A 21479-nucleotide genomic window follows, 5' to 3' on the forward strand; every position below is an offset into this window, starting at 1 on the left:
ACATAGGCTTGAAATTAATATCTGAGAAGTGTTAAACACCATAACCTCCTCTCCCTTACAAGCTTTAAGTTCCTCCAGGGCAGGCAAGGCCTTGATCCATTCATATTTATTCCTACAAAACACTCAATAGACCCAAGCCACCACTGTCTTCTCATTTCCTTGTAGCAGAGCCAAGTCCCCAGCCAGCTATCTTCTCTTTGTAACTGTGTCTATCTACTCTCCCTCATCTGAGTTCTTATTTTCAAGTTTGGTTGCTGAGAGGGAAATCGGCTCTGCAGGCTCTCTCATAATCTTGCTATTGCCAAAGACAGATATGCATGTATGTATGTACGTATGTATGTATGTATGTATGTATGTATGTATGTATACAAATATGCATTTTATTTCCCAAGGTTCTATGACAAATCAGTGGGAAAACAGAAGAGATAAAAATAACTTGCCCAGAGGAGTAGCAAGGGTATAGAATTCAGTCGTTAATTCTGGCCCTGACGCTTGCAAAAATAGTAACTGGATGCAGTCTAATGCCTTTGGAATTGGCCTCTTATTCTTCATTGGGGGGCTTTACAAAACTCAGCCCTTCCGTTGAGTTTTTCTGCACTGCTCCAATTTAGAGGACTTTTCAAACAGTACTTATACCATGGTCGCAGGAAAGTAACTTGTATTCTAATTTTGTGACCTTGGGCACAGGACAACCTCTCATCTTTTTCTAAATCTCTAAAATACTATTCACGACACGTTGCCCTGTACGTTCGCATGATGTAAAAGTCAGATAAAGTCTATAAAGTGAATGTCACATAGGTCAGCTAATGTTTGATTCAGCCCCGGTCGGCAATGATCCCCTTCGCATTACATCACAAAGTTTCAGAAGTTCTATTCAGTTTTCTTTAGTATTTGCTCTAGCACACACTTGGCCATCCACGAAAGTGACTGAGTGAAAACTCCTGGGGGCGAAGGGGCGCTCCAACATAAACACTTTCAGAAAATGCTGTTACGGGCCTTCGGTTCCTGGGCAGCGGTACCTTTCAGAACCCCCAAGGAGCTCTCAGATCCTGCGTGCTTGCTCCAAATGGTTCCTTTAACCACGATCAAACTAAAATTTTTGTCGCTACTAAAATGCAGATATACTCACCTCTCATCTATGGGAAGTGAGAGAGACGGTTGGTTTTAAAAGGAGCAGCAATTGGCTTCAAAGATCCGCCTCTTTTCGCCGGGCAAGCCTATTAGCGTTCCTCTAGCGATGAGCGGCAGCTCCTCAGAAGCCAATGAATTCAGCTCTCTGAAAGGAATACGCCCATCCCTTGTGTCGTCACTCGATCTCCAGTAAAATAGAACCGGGACGGTCGCTTCCTCGTAGCTAGCCGGGTGGCGGGTGTTTGCGTTGAAACGTGACCGAGGCCCGACCTTAAAGGGGAGGGAGAGGGTGGGGAGGGAAGGGACACTTTAAAGCGAGGCGCGCTCGTGCCTGCCCCTTTAAGGGCGGAGCGTTGGGACGACTGAATCTGAGCTGATTACCCCGGTTTCCGTCGCAGGCTGCGAAGAGAGGCTCCTCGGCTGGGTCCGGGTGCTTGGCGGCGGTGGCTTCATCCCCGCTAGTCCTACCCGGGCCCGGAGACACCCTTGCCCCAGTCATGCTGAGCAGAGTATGGAAGCAGCTGACTATGAAGTGCTATCTGTGCGAGAGCAGCTGTTCCACGAGAGGGTCCGCGAGTGCATTGTGAGTGCCGGACGGGGCGGGAAGGGTAGGACCGAAGTGGGGAGAAGCACCGGTGTAGAGCGAGAAAGGAAGAAGTTAGGGTCAGAATGTGACCACCTAATCTCAGAGCTTTGTCAGACCCTGCCTGGACCAGGGTTGAGAGTCGAAGAGCCCCGGTCCGACAGAAGGACCTGTACCCCAGCCGGCTAACCCCTAAATTGGATCTACTGGGTAGCTGAGCGATAAACAAAGCCAGTCGATTTCCGTTCCTCCCATCTGCACGCCCCTCCTCCCGCCCACTGTTCTGCTCCCCACCTCCAGCGGTGTTCTGGACATGGGTCTTCGGGGTGTACAAGAGTCTGGTGAGTCTGCCCATCTTAGTCAGATAGTCCGAGAGGAATGATTTGCATATATCCTTCCTCCCCCAAACCCAACTGATGTTTACCGAAGGAGAAAGGAACAAGGGACGTTGGTTGGTCTTCCACTTTGGAAAAAGAGACTCTCTCTGGGTGGATTCAACTGTGTAGAGATGGAGAACTAGTAAGACCCTCCCACCCCCCTTATTGGTGTTTGTTAGAAATCCTGCAAGCTGTGAGTCCTAGCTATCCAGCCATTCAGGGATCTCCCCTGTGAGTGGTTCCTTCCAGGGCTCTATCTGGCTGCCTTCCTTACTCCCTCACTGCCACCTAGACCAAGAGCTGAAGGTGTCCCAGCAATGGGCTCTACTTCTGGGCTGGAGCACCCAGTGGCGCTTAGGAGATTGAATCTTCCTTGTGCCTGTTTTGAACTCTGTATACTGAATGGAAAAGAAAAGAGGAAAGTGGAGGAAGAGAAATGTTAGCGAGTGGGGTCATCCTTCATTTTTCTCAGTCTGAGCTCTAGTCTGCCCTGGGCAGCCTCAGATTGAAGGAGGGGTAAAGTAAGCCATGACTTAACTAGGTCTGCACTTATCTGTGAGGACTGAAAAGTAGAGAGTATATCAGTCTGTTCATGGAACGTCAGCTCTACTTTCAGGAAGCCTTCCTTGTGTATCTCTTAATGGATAGTCCCACATGGCAGGGTTGGGCATATCATGGAGACTCGCCCAGTCCTTGAGAACAGGGAGAGATGAGACCTTGGACAGAGAAGCAGCCTCCTAGATGTGTCCCCTATCCTTTAGCCCCATTAGCTCAGGACATCAGTGCTGGTCAAGGGCAGCCTGAAGGCTTCTGGTACCTCCTCCACCTGGCTCTCATCCCCTGCTCTAGAGAAGGACCTAGCCTCTGCTGGAACTGCGTGGAACTCCAGCCTGACCTTTTGAGCCCTCCCACCTTCCTGGCTATTACACAAGCCCAGGGCAGAGCACTGAGCTGTAAAAATCCTAGTTACAATCGGAGTGGCTCATTTTATTTTGCTTCCCTAATGTCAAAAGCTACAACTTTGTCCTAGGTCCATGGCTCTCTTGGGGTCTCTATGACTTCTTTCCTCTTTGTATAGATAGTTGTATGCATATTTCTTTTGAGGTCAGTTCCTCTTGGGGACTAGAGGACCCATGGGATGGATCCTACCTTTTGGGCCTACTTCAAATGCAATAATGTCTCTTCTCAAGACTCCCTGGTTGTGGAGCCAAACTGAGCAGTGGTTCCTCCCCTGAGCAATAGCCCCTTACTTGGGGTAGGGTAGGATGCATGCATGTTCAGAGTAACCTGGCCAAGTCCTGCCTTAACTGTGAAATTGGAGGTCCACTCACCCAGGGGCATGGGTCAGGCTCTGAGAGACCTGACCCTGCAGTAGGCCTAACCTTTCTCTTTGTAGAGGAAGTCATTTGAGGTAGAGATCAGGGATTGACAGCCTTTAAAGGGGCTCATGCTGACTCTAGAAACTTTGTAGATGCTGGACACCAACTAAGGCCTATTTTTAGGGGAAGAGGATTAAATGAGGCTCTGGTTTGGCCCAGAGCAGACTTGATTTTTCAGTGCCCCTGAATAAACACAGAGTAGAAATTCTGACTTTATCTAGAAACATGATTCCTACTTATTCTTTTCTGGAGCTTGGGTCGAGGTAGCAGCAGGAGTAGAGGGAATGAGGTCGGAATGCCAGGACAATGCAGACTTCTTCCCCTCATACTTTCTTCCCCTTCCACTGATGTGCTAGGAGTATATTTCCTCTGGTTCTGTGGCCTGTTTCAGGTGTGTGTACATGTGCATCTCTAGTTTTCTCTGCCCATTTACCAACCAGGGTTTTGCTAAAACTATTTTCTCCCAGGAAAATCCTTGTAGGGCTGGACATGGTGCCATTTCCCCAGGTGCATGAGACAGCCCCTGACTAGTGCTTCTTAGAGGCCCCTGAGGCCCTAACTAGAAGGGAGTACCAGAGAGAAAGATGGAACCCCTGGAAATATGGAGCCTTGTTTTGGGGAAGTGACTCTGTGGAATTAACATAAAGGCCATTGGGGTTGTGGAATGTGCTGGGAATTAGAGCTTCTCATCCCAATTCACACTCTGCCACAGATCTCAACACTTCTGTTTGCAACACTGTACATCCTCTGCCATATCGCCCTGACCCACTTCAAGAAGCCTGCTGAGTTCACCACAGGTACCTGTGACTTCCCTCCCTTCTGCCTGCCCTTTGCCAGTGTTCTTGTTGCCATGGGGCCGGCCTCAGGAGAATGGGCCTATGGTGCCCACTGGGAAAGGAGAGGTGGCTGTTCTGGAGCCTCTGCCTCTTCTGCCTCCCTACCTCCACAGGCAGGGACATGGTGGTATAGTAGAAAATCTAGATAAAAGTGTCCACAACTAGTAAAGCCACTGGGCAAATCCTGGAACTTTTCTGACCCTCAATTTCACCCTTTGCAAAATGGGCCTAACAATCTATCTAATCCATTGTTAATGTGTAGACCAAATGAGATGGTTAATGTGAAAGCCACCCTCTGTGAACCTAAAGTGGGCAACTGGACAAGCTCTGTCATCTCTTCTAGTGTTCTCACTCTCAGGACCAGAGACCTCCTTGACCACAGAGGCCCCACAACCTGGTGATGGTAGCTTTTCTCTTTATAGAGAACCTGAATATTAGAGCTTTCCTTCCTGTAGGCATTGTGTGACAGGGGAACACATTTGCCCCAGTTCCTAGCCCCCAACCTGTCCAGATCATCCTGTCCTGGCCTTAGCCTTTTCTCCCCTCTGGATAGCTTCATGAGCCTCCACCCAAGAAAGCAGCTACTTCTCAGTATAATTCTCCTGGGGACTTTCTCTGTGAATCTCCCCCTCCCCCTACTCCTTGCATTTCCCTTCACTGCACCCAGCCATTTATGTAACCAACCTCACAGAGCTTACAAAGAGGAACCTATAATGGGAGAGATCGTGGGGAGGGAGGGAAGTGAGGGAGTTTCTGGCCCATACTCTTACCACCTGGGACCACTGATCTTTAAGCTGCCACCTTGGCCAGGGAATAGGTTGTCGAGTTCATAGCATGAGCTCTCCCAGAGCCTCCTGTCCAGCACTGCCTCTGGGTGCATGCCCTTCTTTCTGGGGGCAGGGAAAGGGCAAGAGGGCACACTGCAACACAGATTGTTTCCAGAGCTACCTACTGATGTCCTGTGTCTTCCCCATGCCTCTGTCTCTTGTAGTGGATGATGAAGATGCGACAGTCAACAAGATTGCGTAAGTGTCGCATGAGCACCTGGCACCAGTAGCCTTTAGAAGCTGAGACCTAGTGAGGCCTTGGAGCTAGTGGGGACAGGGAGAGCGGGGTGTCACAAAGTGAAGAGAGAGTTTCTGCTTCCACCCCATTTCTGGCTTCTTCTGGGTTAACCCCACCCTGGGGACGCTTAGGTAAGCTGCTCTTCCAGTCTTCCTGGTTAAGCCAGGAGCTTCTGGAGTCCTCATGGCCAGGAACTGTTAGCTGGGGCCTGAGTCACCGGAAATGGCTCTAGCTTGGCTTCACCTCTCAGCAGCCATCGAGAAGAGAGTAGGGTGGGATGCAGACTGATGGAAAGAGAACAGGTGATGGGGAAGGTGAAACCCCTGAAGGAAGGGCATGCTTGATTCTAAGTAGATGTCTCTTACTCTAGGCTGCTGTTATTCACTAGCCAGTATAGAGAGAAATACAGAGATGACCCCTCTGGATCAACAAATTATAAGAAGGCAACCCCTGCCTCTTTTATCAAGTAGATAAAAGTGTCCCTTCTTTTCAGCTGATACAGCCCAGCACACAAACCTTGGCTATAGAGCTGGGTTTCGGCTCCCTTTTCCCTCTTGGCCTTAGTGCCTTTGTGCAGGTCACAGCCATATGGGGTGACTCTGCTCTTATCTGGGATGAAGAAGGCAGGCTCAGAAATTCACATCTCTGAGCAGAGAAGAGAAGCCAGGCCCCTTAGCTTGGCATCATGCCTGGTACACCCTACAGGCATGTGTGGGAGTATCACATTCCTGGGGACAGTCTGAGCAACCGACATGGCAAGTGACCAGGTTCCCATTGAATGCCTGAGATATGCCCATCCCATGGGCTAAGGCTTCCCTGAAGGTAAGGGTTAGCAGGGAGGGTAGGGAGTGGGTAGAGCCCCAGCTGGACGATGGCTACTTTCCTAGGTATGTCACTGCTACAGCTAGTTCCAGGAGAAACCACAGATACCTACAGGGATGAATGGGGCTTCTTGGGCCCAGAGAAGTGAGTGTCTGAGCTAAGCAAGGGCTTCCCCTTTTTTGCCCAGGCTTGAGCTCTGCACCTTTACCCTGGCGGTTTCCCTGGGTGCTGTCCTGCTCCTGCCCTTCTCCATCATCAGCAACGAGGTGCTGCTCTCACTGCCTCGGAACTACTACATCCAGTGGCTCAACGGCTCCCTCATCCATGGTGTGTGGCTCCTGGCAGGCACAGACAGCTTTGGGCTTATCAGTCAAAATCACCCCATCCCTGGCTCCCTGACCATATGGTTAGCCCCCACTGGGTTGGGCCTTCCCTTTCCTGACCACCTCTGCCTTTTCTTTTTTGCTCTAGGCCTCTGGAATCTTGTTTTTCTCTTCTCCAACCTGTCCCTTATCTTCCTCATGCCCTTTGCGTACTTCTTCACTGAGTCTGAGGGCTTCGCTGGCTCCAGAAAGGTGAGTGGGGGATACATCAATCAATCTAGGCAGGAAATAGAGTTCCACTCATATGGTTCAACTGAAGAGATTTTAATGAAGAGATTATTTGCAGAGGTTTACTCAGAGTTGAGGGGACCAACAAAGAGTTTGAGGTGCTAGTGACAGCATGAAGTCATTACCATCCCTAGACCTATGGGAACAGAGGGAAGAAATAGCTTACGAAACTCACTGATAGGTGAAGCTGGGAAGGTATGGCTGCCTAACAGAGGAGCTGCTGGTCCTTCCCATTGGGCATGCTGAACAGGAAACCAGAGGGAAAAGCTTGTATAATGCAGACTTCAGGGGTCAGCCTCTCAGGTCAAGACAAGGACAAGGAAAGGGATCTGGGGAGGGGGTTTGCAAATGAAGAATATTGAGGATGGGGAACAGCCCCAGATTGTGGGTAGGAGGACAGAATGATTTAGCAGAATAAGAGGGAAATGCCCTCCTCTCTCTCCCAAATCCAGTCTTCTTGTTCTCTTAGCCAGGCTGCCATCTCCAGTGTTTCCTTCTTTCTCCACCCTGCTCCCACCACCACCACCATCAATTACCTTCTCCCATAGGGTGTCCTGGGCCGAGTCTACGAGACGGTGGTGATGTTGATGCTCCTTACTCTGCTGGTGCTGGGCATGGTGTGGGTGGCATCAGCCATTGTGGACAACAACAAGGCCAGCAGGGAGTCACTCTATGGTGAGAGGACCAGCTTCCTTCCCACCCTCCAGGCTGAGTGGCTCTTTGGGTGGCTGACGTTCTCTTGCTTGGGCCCAGGGAAGGCTGGAGAGGGTTGAGATCATCTCCGTTAGACTGAAGTTTCAAAACAATGGACTTCAGGCCAAATCCACCCTGCAGAAATGTTCCATTAGGCCCATGCAATGATTTAAAAATATGTGTCATTTGCTGACTTGTTAAAGTTGGGAGGTTTCACATTAATATCCAGATATCTGGCTTTGCTTAACAAGGTTGACATCTGGCCACATTCGTCCCCAGTGACTGGGGCTGAATAGCAGTTGTACCCTTTAGATAGAGCTTAGGATCTCCATTTTGCTATAGTCCCTGCCACTTCCTCATCTGCTGACACAGGCCAGCTTTCCTGATTTGCATTACTTACCTAACCCCCGTAGGCTTTTGTATTATGTCCCTAGCCTAGTTGCTGAGGCCTGTCAGCCCCAGTAAACCAAAAGAGATGGGCTTACTGTACCCCTTTTTTCACCCTTAGACTTCTGGGAGTACTACCTCCCCTACCTCTATTCCTGCATCTCCTTCCTTGGGGTCCTGCTGCTCCTGGGTGAGTGTTCAGAGTCTGGGATGGAATGGTTAAGGTCCTTGAGCCAGAGTCACCAGGGTGGAAGGAGAGGGAATGGGGGGGTGGGTAGGGGAAGTGGTAGAGAGAAGAGTCTGGCAGCTGACTGGCTCCTGTCCCCACAGTGTGTACTCCGCTAGGTCTCGCCCGCATGTTCTCGGTCACTGGGAAGCTGCTGGTCAAGCCCCGGGTATGTAGTGCTCATTGCCTCTTGATCCTGTGGGATGAGCTTCCTTCAAAGCTAGAGCCAAACAACAAAGCAACCCTGCAGTTGTATAGTGCACATCTTGCAGAGGGCCACAGCCTTTGTTGGCTTCTGTACCCTTCACCATCATCTGGAGCCGTTTACCAGATATGCAAAGCAGAACACAAGGCAGTTGGGCGGGATGGGTAAAGTTGCTGGCCACAGGGTTGTGAATGAAGGGTAGGGGAAGGAATGGGGCTATAAAGCCTTGAGAGGACAATGTGCTTCTGTACCCTTGGGGTCTGGGAGTTTCTAACATTTAGTTTCTCCTTTTCCCCTGCTCCCAGTTGCTGGAAGACCTGGAGGAGCAGCTATACTGCTCAGCCTTTGAGGAAGCAGCTTTGACCCGCAGGATTTGCAGTGAGTTGCAATTCTTCTCAGCTGGGATGCTGGGCGTGGCTTGGACAGGGGCAGCACCATCTTCTCTGTCCTCAGATCCCACCTCCTGCTGGCTGCCTTTGGACATGGAGCTGCTACACAGACAGGTCCTGGCTCTGCAGACACAGAGGGTCCTGCTGGGTATGTGGGTTGGTAGAGATTAGGATACCTAGATTTTCCCAAGGAGAGTAGCCCCTTGTTCTAGGCCCTTGCTAACAGCTTCCCATCCCTGCACAGAGAAGCGGCGGAAGGCCTCAGCCTGGCAGCGGAACCTGGGCTACCCCCTGGCCATGCTGTGTTTGCTGGTACTGACGGTGGGTATCCCAGCCTTGGTGGAGGTGGGGCATAGTAGGCCCTTGAGTACCTTAGGCCTTCTCAGGGAAGAGTGAGGAGATGCAAGGACCTGGTTATCCTCAATAACAGTATTTGCCTTTCACTGAGTGCCTACTTTGTGTCCTACCCTGTGCTGAGCACATCAACCCTCATTTTGTAGATAAAGAAACAGAAGATGAGTTTGCCTAGGGTCACACAAGGCTACTGAATAGTTCTGAAGGTTTGCTCTGGGGCAAAAATAAGGATTGAAATCTAGTCTATTCCCCTACTTGCCACAACATGGACTTTAGAATAGGTCTTATCAGTCTGGAGGAAGAGGTCCATTTTTCTATTTAGTCTTTTTGTAATCTTTCTACTTGGAGAGGGTGCATCTTATAATACCTTCAGTGGTGCTCTGTTGCTAGCACTGGCCTTGAGGAGGTCCCACACAGCTAATTAGAAACTGAAAATGTTGGACCAGAGTGTCCGCTCTCAACATTCTACTCTGGATACAGCTTTGGGTGAGGCAGGGATGGGAATCTGTGACCTTGCCTCACACAGGGCCTATCCGTGCTCATTGTGGCCATCCACATCCTGGAGCTGCTCATTGATGAGGCTGCTATGCCCCGGGGCATTCAGGTACTGGGCTGTCCTCCCACTGTGTCCTTTAGGGAGAGTCCTAGAAAGACTGGGTTGGGGGCAGAAGCTGAGGCCAGAGGGAAGCCTGGGTGTTGGGTGGTACTGATGGTACGGAGTGCTCCGCAGTGACATTGTTCCATCTCTCAGGATGCCTCCCTGGGCCAGGTCTCATTCTCCAAGCTGGGCTCCTTTGGTGCCGTCATTCAAGTTGTACTCATCTTGTATCCTTCCGGAAACCCACTATTGTCTATCTCCTGAACCTGTCTCCTCTGGAACTCTGGGCAGAGCTGTGTTGGGAGTGATGGGAAGGGGGCGAGGGGCAAGTCTTCACCAACCCAAAGTTCAGAAATAAGGAAAAGACTTGTTTTTGAAAAGAGGACTGGGGGAGAGGGGTCCATTCCCTTTGAGATGAGGCATTAATCCTTGGAAACTGGCCAGTTCTTCCCTAACCCCAGCGGCAGTTATCTGATGGTATCCTCAGTTGTAGGATTCTACAGCTCTCCACTCTTCCGGGGCCTGCGGCCCAGATGGCATGACACAGCTATGACTCAGGTAGCTGGGCAGGAGTAAAGGAAACTTCCTGGGGGCCCGGGTGGGGACTAGGTGCTGGCACCTCTGCTACTATACCTCCTCTTTCCTTATTCCCACCCAGCTTATCGGGAACTGTGTCTGTCTCCTCGTTTTAAGCTCAGCACTTCCTGTCTTCTCTCGAACCCTGGGTAAGTAGCAAAAGAAGGTAAAGGAATTGGCTTTTTTTTTTGAGTACCTCCAGGTGCTAAGCAAGCATTTTATGTACATGCTCTCCCTAAGTTCCACAAAAACCTATGAGGAGGGAATTATCCCCATAATACAGAGGGAGAAACTGAGGCTCTGTAAAATGCCTCTGCTGAGCTTCAAATGCCTATGCTGAGCTTCAAAGTAGTGTTGCTTCAAGGCTTATACTTTTTCCATTTTCTACTTTCACAGCCTCCCCTATTTACATCCATTTTTTGGTGGAAAGGCAACACTTTTCCTCAAATCTTTCTTTGGGCTGGATCATCTAATAAACACTCTTATTTTAAAGATGAGAAACAGAGAAGCTAATTGATTTTACCCAGTTATACAGCTAGTTTGAGGCAAGGCCAAGTCAGGCTAGAACCCTTCCCTTCTGAACCTCAGTTGAGTGCTTTTTCCACACACAGGGGTGTCTCCCATTTTTAGAGCTACAATCTAAAGTTACATGGTAAAAATGCTCCAAAGTGTAACTAGTTCATACCGAGGTAGTATGAGAATTGCAGTAATTCCCCCTCCACTGCATCATCATCCATATATCATAAGTGGCTTAGAATTTAAATGACCTGTATTTGGTTCTTATATTTATATCCTCTCCCCTATATGTTTGTACTTAAACCATGAGGATTTAGTAGGAAACTAGGTAAAGCAGTTAGTTCCTTCAGGTTGTATGCAGGTGGGAATATTTAAATGGGGAAGGCCTCAGAATTTTTATTTATGATGATATTATTTTTATTAAGGGCTCAGTTTGTGTTAGAATAGTGCCTGGCACATACAGTGCTTTATGTGTGCTCTCTTGTTTAATTCTCATAGTTCCACTGTTTTCTCTACTTTATAGTTAAGGGAACCGAGGCACACATGTTTAAGGAATTTGTCTCAGTCACACAGTTAGTTGGGGTGGAGTTTGGATGTGAACTAGAACAGCCTGATCAGAGTCAGAGCTCTAAGCCTCCACAAGGCTGTCTACTAAAAAAGCACTTGGTGACCAGCTTATAGGTTCCTGACCGAGGAACAAGTGGCAGGCCTGGGGAGTTCCTCAAGACACCTGGAGCCAGAGGGGACCCCATTAGAGGAGAAGATGCCAAACTTTGGAAGGGAAGTTGGAGTGAAGCCTAGTTGCTGACACTTTTCTTCAACAGTCCTGAACTGCCTCTGAGACAGAGCTTGGGAGGCAGGAATAATTAACACATTGGCAAGGTCAATTTATCAGCTGCAGTGTTGAGCTGTGGCCACCAGGAGGCAGCAGAAAGCTAGGCACTGAGCCAGAGAGGTGTTGGGGAGCCCACCTCCCATCCTGGTCTTTGTACTTCAAGGACTCACTCGCTTTGACCTGCTGGGTGATTTTGGACGCTTCAACTGGCTGGGCAATTTCTACATCGTGTTCCTCTACAATGCAGCCTTCGCGGGCCTCACCACTCTTTGTCTGGTGAAAACCTTCACTGCAGCTGTGCGGGCAGAGCTGATCCGGGCCTTTGGTAAGAGAGAGTGGAGGGTGCAGGCTGGTGGGGGTGATCGTGAAGTGGAGCCCTCTGAAACAGTGGTCATCCCGGCAGAGAAGGTGGCATTTTCTCTGCTTTGTTTGTAACCTCCCTCATCTACCCATTCTGTGGCTTGTTTAACTTATCCCAGAGGACTGGACCTATGCTCTACTTTTGATTGTCCACCTCCCCTCTTCTCCAGGGCTGGACAGATTGCCATTGCCTGTCTCCGGTTTCCCCCGGACATCTAAGAAGGCTCAGCACCAGTGACCTTCAACTGGGAGTGGGAGGGAGAAAACTGGACACTGCCATCTGCTGCCCAGGCTTGGAGGGGCACCCGGGAGTGGTGGACCTTAGGAACTTGAATCAGAGAGGGTGGGAGGCAGAGGGGCACAGCTGCACTGTTGCATTACCTGAGCCAGAGTTTGGGACCACGCCCCCCTGTTTTTCCAGATTTAACTGTGGGCCTCAGCATAGGGTGGGGCTGCGTAACTGGGTCTGGCTCTTGGTCCCAAATCCGTTTACACATCAATCTGCCTCACTGCTATTCTGGGCCATGCCCATAGCCATGTTTACATGTTTACATGATTTGATGTGCAATAGGGTGGGGTTGGGGCAGGGGAGGGACTGAGTGGGAGCAGACTTGGGAGGCAGATTGTCTTTTTGCCTCTGGCCCAGAAGAACCTAAGTACTGTGCTATCCTGGAGGGGCTTTGGACCACTGGAGAGACGAGGGCATGGGGAAGAAGAGGCCACAACCATCAGCAATAAAGTTGATCCCAAGGTTTGCTTTTGTTTTTTAAAGGACCTGTCTCTGTGTCTGTTTGAATAGCCTTACTCTCACAAGTCCTGAGTCTACCAACTGAGAAACAGAGGGGTCCTGCCCACCATCCTTTGCTTTCCCCTCCATCTGCATTCTTAGTGTTTTTTGGGACTTGCATCTGATGTTAGACCATACAGTGGGAAACTCCTCTCCTTTAGCTTTGTCTTAAATTGGCTGGTCCCCTGACTCTTTCTTACATGCCCAGCCTTGGTTTTGGGGGGTAGATAGGCATGGGTGTAGGAATAAGAATAATATTTCTCTGTATACACACACACACACCCTCAGCACTATCCTCCCTGACTTGACTATTGGATGTGGAATAAAAGAACTGGCCGATAAGGGTTTGTGATCCACCTCAGAGAAGAACCTAATTCTATCTTTCCAGAGGCTCTCGGTGCCCTAAATACTATGCAAGCCCCCTGCTATGTTGAGGCTAGTAGCAAAGTTTCTGCTCAGGGTTATGCAGATTGTGCATTGCACAACTTCCAGAGCCAACATTCACCCCATAGTCTTATGTATAGTTACTATGAATATTTTTCTGGCAAATGGCAGTCAGGTGTCTTGATGAAGGGGTCCTTTTTTCTAATGTAAAAGTGCTATGAGTGCTAGCCATGGAGGTGAGAAGTAAATATGGAATACAAAAAGTGTAGGTGCCACAAATACTTACTGAGCACCCTACTATAGGCTAGGCACTTAGCCATGGGGATACATGATAAACAAGTGTGTGTTTAAGAATTGCTTTGTCTACTATGTGTGGCACAATTCTAATGCCGTACCATACTAAATGGCAAATTATTGGTTCTCAAGAAAACAGGTGGGCAGTATCAAGACATCAGGGAAGGCTTCTTAGAGAAAGTGATTTCTAAACCTTAGATTGGTGGACAAAGTGTCCTCAGGCTCAAAGCCTCTGAGACAAGACCTGAGTGGCTGGAAGCAGAGCCCCCAAGGTGTCCAGAGGGACAAGGCTAGAGAGGTGATTAGGTGAGAGCTAAAAGAAAGTGATCGTTAGCGTGTTAGGGACTTTAACTGCCCTCCAGCAACTTCCAATTGACAAGTTATTTGAAAAGAAGGAGCTGTTGGGTGTCTGGTAGGGACAAAAGAGAGGCGAGATTTTGAAGTCCTAAACCAGACTAACTACAAAGCTTTGTTCCTGATTCTGGGGGAAGCCCCCAGCAGAAGGCTGCAAAGCTACTAGAGAAAATGCCCCCCCCCACACACACACACCCTACCTATCCCTTCCCATCCATCCTGGTTATTGCTGATGAGGAAAGATGGAAATGGTGGAGGTTTGGGGAGGACCACGGAGAAGGGAGGCTGTGGTTGTATGACCAAAGAGCTTGACTGGCCTTGAGCAGAAACTGGAACCCATACTTCCTGGATGGTAGCAGAGGACATGGTCTGCCAGGGTACCTTTGGGAGAGCAAAGGTCCAATTCAAATATCAGAGGAGTGTGATTTGGTGCCAAGCTTAGAATTGGAGATAGAAGGATGCTTATCCAGGCAACAGAAAACTGTAAAGCTACTAGGTTTTCCTAGGCAGGTGACTGCCTGGTTTCCAGAATGGGACACACTCCAGTCACTAACTGGACCGGCGGTGACCAGCTAGAGCCCCCGCCCTGGTGGGAGGGGGCGGGCCGGTCCTGGGCGAAGGGCAGGGGGCGGGGCTAGGGGCCACTTAAGGCGGAGCCCGGGCGTTGTGGCAGCGCCGGACCGGGCGGCAGAGCCAGGCTGGGCTGGCACTCACCCACGACCCCCCTTCCCTTCTATGATGGCCCGTCAGTAGCGGGTTCCAGAGCCCCCGTGGGCATGTAGGCACAGCTAGTGGCAGCCAGGTGCTCAGATCTTCAACAGCTCTAGGGCACTCTGGGGGCAGCTCTGCCTGCTGTGCTCCCCGGTGAAATGCCCAAGTGACGGGCGAGCTGGTAAGGACAAGAACGTTCCCTTTTGGCCCGAGTCCGCTGCATCCATGGCGCTGCCGGCCAGTCTGGTGGCCCTGTGCTGCTTGGTACTTTTGGCGCTGCCAGCCCAGAGCTGTGGGCCGGGCCGGGGGCCGGTTGGCCGGCGCCGCTATGTGCGCAAGCAGCTGGTGCCGCTGCTCTACAAGCAGTTTGTGCCCAGCGTGCCCGAACGGACCCTGGGCGCCAGTGGGCCAGCCGAGGGGAGGGTGGCAAGGGGCTCGGAGCGCTTCAGGGATCTGGTGCCCAACTACAACCCCGACATCATCTTCAAGGATGAGGAGAACAGTGGCGCAGACCGCCTGATGACTGAGGTAAGGAGGGCTTCGCCCCACCTGCGCCAGGGCGCTGCCAACTCTGCTCTCCTGTGGCAACCTCAGAGGGTGAGACGGGCTCCATCTATAAAAATCTTACCTTAAAGATCGCCACCCCCCACACACGCACCAAAAAAAAAAAAAAAAAAAAGGATAAGAAAAAAAGAAAAGAAAAACTGCTGGCTAGACTGTGATCAGGAGGGATCCGAACATGGAGAGGCTGAGATGGGGAGAGGGAGGAGGGATTAGTGAGAGTGAAGCTGGGAGAGACAGCGAGGGCGGGGAAAGGGGGATGGCGGCAGGCGAGACGGGAAATGGCTGAGGCGTGGACCGGGGGTCAGCTACCGAGCCAGGCAGGAAGGGCTGGGGTGAGCTGGGGGCCAGGAGCTGGCTAGGCAGCAGACAGAAAGCTCTGCCCTTAGCCTGGCTCCTGACCTGATGGTAGAAAAGCTCTGCTAGCCAAAGAGACTGAAGGGAGCTGGGAAAGAGCGGCCAAGGGTCAGGTCATCAGGTCATCTACCTGGGAAGGGTCTGGGAAGAGATCATCTCTGGCATGGGCAAGGCGACCGAGAGCCAGGGCATGGCTGTTCAAGAGTCTAAACGACTGTCTTGGGGAGTGTAAAGCAGTCCTCAGTGGGAAGAACAGATGGGTCCACCTGAGAACGAAAGGGTTACTATGTCCCTCAAGCTTAGTTTAGCTCAGGGGCTTTCCTTGGAATTAAAGAATTAAAATGAATTCAACTACCACTTATCATGCATCTGCTGCAGGCCAGAATCTAACCAACCTAGGGTGAGGTGAGCAATGCCTTGGATGAGAAGGACCACCTCTGGCTGGTGATCTCAAATATCAGAACTGGAAGGAAACTTGGAGGTCACATTCTTCCACCACCACCCCACCCCCCATTTTACAGTGAGAGCTGGGCCCCAGGAGGAAAAGCGATTTAATCAAAGTCTTAAAACTAATTAGTGGCATGGCTGGGACTAGAATTCAGGACTCCTGATTCTAAGTCCTATACACTTTCCATTACACCACCTAATTGTGTATGGAGTAGGGAGGTGGGGGAGCGGGAGGGGTACGGATTTCCTCTTATTAATTGCCATAGTTTTCCAGGTTATTTTGTTGGGAAAACCTGTCCAGGGGAGAAAGAATTCCTTCTTGCTGTTACCCTGAACCATTCCTCCTACCCAGAGATTGGGAAGGGGACACTCCTCTCCTTCGTCATGGAATATTATGGTTCTTTCCTCTGGTTTTGACACCTGTAGTAGAAGGGACAGAACAGTGGACAGGACCCGGAGGGGCTCTGGCAGGCCTGGGAAACCCCTTAGTTCTGCTTATCTCCCACACCCTGGCTGCAAAAGGCCTCCATTGAGTTGGTTCTGCAATGGGCTGCTGCCCCCGCAGGTCAAGGCCTCAGGGCCTCCTATGGGGACAAAACGACATAAAGTTGGAAGGAGTTACCATTTTTTTCTGTCTTTCCCCTCCCCTCGTCTCCAACCTCGCAGAGGTGTAGAGGGCTCAGAAAGAAGGGCAGGGGAAAATTGTCCCTCTGGCAGTTAGGAGAAAACCAAGTCCTAGGTGAGAGGTCGGAAGAGAAGATGAAAAGGAAGCTGTCCTCTCCGCGCCTCCTCCCGCAGTGGCTGTACTATGGTGCGCGCCAAGGTCTCCGGCTCCCAGACTGGAGCGGCGAGATAACCATGGTCTCACTCCCCCGGGTGCAGGCTTCCAGCCGCTGTTGCTTTTCCTCCTCGCCTCTCCCACCCTGCAGGGGGCCCCCCAGATCCGTGCAAGGACAGCTTCCGTTATTCCCAGGTGCTGCTCCCACGCCTTTCTGGGCTGCATGTGGACCCGAGATGGAGAGATGGGGGTCTCGGGGTTGGCGGAGCCCGAGGTAGAACTAGGAGGGCTGGCTGTGCTGGGGGAGGGGACCGGCGGGCCCGAGCAAGGATGAGGGGCGCGGCTTTCTGCCCTTTCCTCTCCCTGCGCCGGGGCGGCTGAAAAGCTCCTTTGTGGATGGAGCTGCTGAGTCCGCTTCTCCCCGCGGGTCCCCGGCCTCGGCCCGGGATTCTCGCTCGGTTAAGTCATCCTGGAGAATGGCCATTGTACTTCGCGCAGCCCCCGCCACTCCAACCCTTTTTCCAGCAGTCTTGATCCCGCAAGGCTCCGCTTAGGCACCTCTGTGGGGGGCACTCACATCATGAAAGGGTTAATGCTAAAGGCCGAAAGGAGGAGGAGAAGGAGGAAGGAAGGAAGGAAGCGGTGCCCGGTGCCAGGGAAGGCAACGAAACAAAAGATGAATCAGGCTGAGGGAGGGCAGCCGGGGCTTGGGGCGGGAGCCAGGCTCAAACTGGGGCTCCTCTCCGGGATCCAGGCTGCTCAACCCCTCCCTAATCAAGCCTCTACCAGCCATCTCAACTCTTGCCCTCTCTCATGTTGAGCTTAGGTCCCAGAAAAAGTAGGGTTGAGGTGCGGGCATTAAAAATGGGGAAAGAGCTAGGTACAGGCTTCCCGTCTCAATCTCAGAGGTGACCCCACAGTTCTCCAACGATGCTCTGAAAAGGCAGTGCAGACTGGCGACTACACTTATGCAGATTCCTATTTCCTTAGTCCACTCAAAGCAAGGAGGGAGTGGAGTGGGGACGGGAAAACAGAAGAATCCTCCCTCCCATCCAGGTGCCTTTTGTCCCCATGGTGGTGGTAGTGGTAGTGGGGAGACTGATTCCTTTATTCCCCGCCAGCGTTGTAAGGAGCGAGTGAACGCGCTGGCCATTGCGGTAATGAACATGTGGCCCGGAGTGCGCCTACGGGTGACCGAGGGCTGGGACGAGGACGGCCACCATGCTCAGGACTCACTCCACTACGAAGGCCGTGCCTTGGATATCACCACGTCCGATCGCGACCGCAATAAGTATGGGTTGCTGGCGCGCCTGGCAGTGGAAGCCGGCTTCGACTGGGTCTACTACGAGTCCCGCAACCACGTCCACGTGTCGGTCAAAGCCGGTACAGTAGGGGGTGGGTGGTGAGGTCTGCCCAAAGGGGCTCACTCCGGGAAACTGAGGTTGCACAGTCTTGTTGCGACTCTAGGGGAGACTAAGGTGGGCGTTAGTCTTGTAAATTACCCTTCCATATTTGCCCAGGTTGGGGCCAGATCCGTGGGAAATTGCAGTTGTCCCGGAACTGATGAAATCTGAGCTGGACTTGACCCACATCTTTAAGAACCTGTATTAACATTCTGAAAACGTTGTTCTTCATCCTATCCTCTCTATGCTTGTTCCCGGCAGATAACTCACTAGCGGTCAGGGCAGGCGGCTGCTTTCCGGGAAATGCCACCGTGCGCCTGCGGAGCGGCGAGCGGAAGGGGCTCCGGGAACTGCATCGCGGAGACTGGGTGCTGGCCGCAGACGCTGCAGGCCGGGTGGTGCCAACGCCTGTGCTGCTCTTCCTGGACCGGGACTTGCAGCGCCGGGCCTCCTTCGTGGCTGTGGAGACCGAGCGGCCCCAGCGTAAGCTGTTGCTCACGCCCTGGCACCTGGTATTCGCCGCTCGAGGGCCAGCGCCGGCTCCAGGCGACTTTGCACCGGTGTTCGCGCGCCGGCTGCGCGCGGGGGACTCGGTGCTGGCGCCCGGCGGCGATGCGCTGCGGCCAGCGCGCGTGGCCCGCGTAGCGCGCGAGGAAGCTGTGGGCGTGTTTGCGCCGCTCACAGCGCACGGGACACTTCTGGTCAACGACGTCCTGGCTTCCTGCTACGCGGTTCTGGAGAGTCACCAGTGGGCGCACCGCGCCTTTGCTCCTTTGCGCCTGCTGCACGCGCTGGGGGCGCTGCTTCCCGGCGGGGCAGTCCAGCCAACCGGCATGCATTGGTACTCCCGGTTCCTCTATCGCTTGGCAGAAGAGCTGCTGGGCTGAGAGCTCTGGGCAAAGAAATGTCGAGGCGCCCGCCGAAACAGGATCCAGGGGCTGAGATGTGGGGATGTGGTTAGCAGACGATGCTTATTGGGAGGGCGGGAGGGATAGGGAGAAAAATGGAAGTGATAAGGGATTGCCAGGTTTAGGGGCAACCCCCAACTGAGAGGAGGTGTTCCGGGGTCCTAGGTCTAGTTGGAGCTGATAGTGGGTACTCCTTGACGAGGACTATTTCACCTCTTCTTCCCCAGTGCCTCAGTCCCACCCGATTATTTTATTTTCTATTTATAAATCGTAATATAATGATCAGCTTGCCCAGCCCGGTAAGACTGGCGTTAGCATGGCGTTAACACTGACACAGCCAGCCAATCTGACGCCTGACATTTTTCTACAGGTGAGCTAATAAAGGGAAGGTTTCTGGGAGCTTATTGGAAACTATCTCTATTTTGAGGGTGATTCACCTCCAGAGTGGGAAGGAAGAGGACACAGCCAGGAATTAATACCTTACATTCGACTCCTTTCTTCTTCCCCAGCAGGTCTTCCCCCATTGCTTCTTCCCCTCAGAGAGACTGTCCCAATCCATCAACAAGAAACCAAAAAAGTGCCCTTTTCCAGGCTGCCGATGCCTTTTCTCAACCATAGAGGAGAGCATTCTGCCTCTATGGTTGCATGCATACTGGCTGTTGCAGAGGCCAGGGTTGTCCAAGGTGTGAGAGGGCACACGCAGTCCTTTCTCTGCTCATAGGGGCTCCGGTGGGGCTCAGGCCATTGCGGGTACTGTTACTCAAAGAATTCTGGCCCCCTACTGTGAGCTTGCAGTCCTAGTCCCTCCTTCAAGGCCGTGAATCAGCCTAGCCCTCATCCTACCCTGGTGTCAGGGTCTGGATGGGGCCAATGATTTTTGGGGGGTGGATGTTACTGGACCAACTGATGACTGTGGCAATCCATAGCTAAGTCATAACTAGATAGTCCTCACACATTTTCGGTCAAGAAAAAACCTAGACAGAGGCTGGAACTTTTCTCTCTTGAAGGGCTGTATGCAGAGAACTGCTTCAGCCCAAGTGTATGGGGGGAAATAGCCTCTCCAAGCAAGGGCATATAGGTATTATAATTCAAGTGCCCTCCCTCCCTGATCTCTTGTCCTGGTTGTTGTTTCTACTGGCTGCCTCTACCATTCCGCTCTCCACTCTCCCATTATTGCCAGCTCTGCTTCCCTGGCCTGGGTGTTTCTGGAACCTTTGGCTTCCAACACAGCATACACCTGGAATCCAGACAGGAAGGTGCCCCTGAGTTAGGAATGGAAGCTCTGAGGAAGTTGGACTACGCTGGAAGGGGAGTGTCTAGGGCCACGGGGAAGGTCGGGGGTTGGTGGTACCATCAAGAGGCCGTCCTTCCCTGAAGCGGCTGTGTTCTCCCAGCTGCCGGGTCCTTGCTATATACCGCCCTCTGGTGGTCCTCACAATCTGTTCCCTTCTCGACCAACGGAAAGAACTATATACAATTGACCCTTGAACGACGCTGGCTTTAGGAGCGCCAACCTGCCCCAAAGTCGGCAATCTGCGTATAACTACTACTCTACCACTGGAATGGGTGAACTGGAACTGCGCAAAGAACCCTTTCGAAAGGTCGTGCGTGGGAATTGTCAAGTTGTCCTTGCTGAACCACAGGTGTCAGGAACTGGCGAGGAGCCCATCTGCCTCTTTAGGAAAACCTTTCTAAATTGTGGCATTTATGCATCTCTCTTGCTGATTTATCTCTGTGGCTCCTGGAAGCTGGAGGTATAGTTGTAGCCTGTAGTAGCCTGTAGACTCCTAGGAGCATCCAAGTTGCCCTTCATCTTCTTCACCTTTGTGACCCTTGAGTTCAGTGTCTGGAGGTGAAAGTATACTTAGAGTTCCAGGTAGTGCTTGATAAAGGTAACATTTAAAAGCAGGCTAAGTTTACTTTTAGTGTCCTTTCACCTGCTATTTCCCTCAATCCGCACCTGGTGCCTATTGCCATCCCAGAAATGCACTCCAAGCTGTGGACCTTTCCTACTTTGTTTCTAAACCTGCCCTAGTCACTCTATATCAGATGCTAATGCCCTCTGGTCACATCACTTTAGGTGATGACTAGCTTGATAAACTAAGTAGTCTTCCTATGTTGATGTGCTCCTTGTTTTTACTACCCTTCTCAGGTAATGCATATATCTTAACAGCCTGCTGAACCATGAAAGCATAATGGCGCTGATTCTTAGCACCTTAATAAGTTGGTCAGGAAGATATTTGGAGACCAGGGGAACTAATTGGTTTCCCTTAAACTACATCCTGTCAGCCTGGGCTCACCTCTCACACACATACCCGCTTCCATCCCTCATTATCCTAGTCCTCTGGAGGCCCTCCCAGCTTTCTAAAAACAAAACAAAACAACAACAAAGCAACAACAATAAATCCATCACCTTCCTGCAAGCAGCAAAAAAGCATCATCTCCGTGAAGCTGGTCAGGAGGGTATATTCGCTTGGCCACAAAACATCTCCAGTTGCAACACCTTCAGCAAGAAAATAGGCGATGCAAGTTGGGGAAAGAGCATGACTTGT

The 21479-nt window shown here is 51.5% G+C and overlaps 2 protein-coding genes across 5 annotated transcripts; both read left to right on the top strand.

Moving 5' to 3' along the window:
- The first annotated feature begins 1346 nt into the window (after positions 1 to 1346).
- Positions 1347 to 12714, top strand: LMBR1L (limb development membrane protein 1 like). Of its 4 annotated transcripts, XM_036236689.1 has the most exons (18): positions 1435 to 1714; positions 4183 to 4267; positions 4650 to 4703; positions 5298 to 5331; positions 6381 to 6520; positions 6665 to 6768; positions 7353 to 7479; positions 8006 to 8074; positions 8215 to 8279; positions 8621 to 8693; positions 8769 to 8852; positions 8949 to 9025; positions 9585 to 9662; positions 9810 to 9883; positions 10124 to 10214; positions 10315 to 10381; positions 11747 to 11908; positions 12114 to 12714. In XM_036236689.1, exons 1-18 carry the CDS (start codon positions 1643 to 1645, stop codon positions 12179 to 12181), a joined length of 1524 nt encoding a protein of 507 aa, XP_036092582.1. In that variant the 5' UTR covers positions 1435 to 1642; the 3' UTR covers positions 12182 to 12714. The 4 variants fall into 4 exon arrangements, with proteins under 4 accessions (XP_016007246.1, XP_036092581.1, XP_036092582.1 ...); XM_016151760.2 differs by lacking the exon at positions 4650 to 4703 and having other exon boundaries at positions 1347 to 1714; XM_036236687.1 differs by lacking the exon at positions 4650 to 4703 and having other exon boundaries at positions 1436 to 1714; positions 8621 to 8852.
- A 1699-nt stretch (positions 12715 to 14413) lies between these two features.
- Positions 14414 to 19338, top strand: DHH (desert hedgehog signaling molecule). The gene is made up of 3 exons (XM_016151759.2): positions 14414 to 15001; positions 17738 to 17999; positions 18281 to 19338. Exons 1-3 carry the CDS (start codon positions 14699 to 14701, stop codon positions 18904 to 18906), a joined length of 1191 nt encoding a protein of 396 aa, XP_016007245.1. The 5' UTR covers positions 14414 to 14698; the 3' UTR covers positions 18907 to 19338.
- The last annotated feature ends 2141 nt before the right edge of the window (positions 19339 to 21479 follow it).

This window comes from Rousettus aegyptiacus, unplaced genomic scaffold (assembly GCF_014176215.1).
Source record: "Rousettus aegyptiacus isolate mRouAeg1 unplaced genomic scaffold, mRouAeg1.p scaffold_m13_p_2, whole genome shotgun sequence".
In the NCBI taxonomy this organism is placed as follows: Eukaryota; Metazoa; Chordata; class Mammalia; order Chiroptera; family Pteropodidae; genus Rousettus; species Rousettus aegyptiacus.

Excerpts from the sequence above, each read along its gene's own strand:
- DHH (XM_016151759.2), top strand. The coding sequence starts at position 14,699 with ATGGCGCTGCCGGCCAGTCTGGTGGCCCTGTGCTGCTTGGTACTTTTG. Across the intron at positions 15,002-17,737 it reads CAGACCGCCTGATGACTGAG|CGTTGTAAGGAGCGAGTGAA; the intron begins GTAAGGAGGGCT and ends ATTCCCCGCCAG. Across the intron at positions 18,000-18,280 it reads CCACGTGTCGGTCAAAGCCG|ATAACTCACTAGCGGTCAGG; the intron begins GTACAGTAGGGG and ends TGTTCCCGGCAG.
- LMBR1L (XM_036236687.1), top strand. The coding sequence starts at position 1,643 with ATGGAAGCAGCTGACTATGAAGTGCTATCTGTGCGAGAGCAGCTGTTC. Across the intron at positions 1,715-4,182 it reads AGAGGGTCCGCGAGTGCATT|ATCTCAACACTTCTGTTTGC; the intron begins GTGAGTGCCGGA and ends ACTCTGCCACAG. Across the intron at positions 11,909-12,113 it reads AGAGCTGATCCGGGCCTTTG|GGCTGGACAGATTGCCATTG; the intron begins GTAAGAGAGAGT and ends CCTCTTCTCCAG.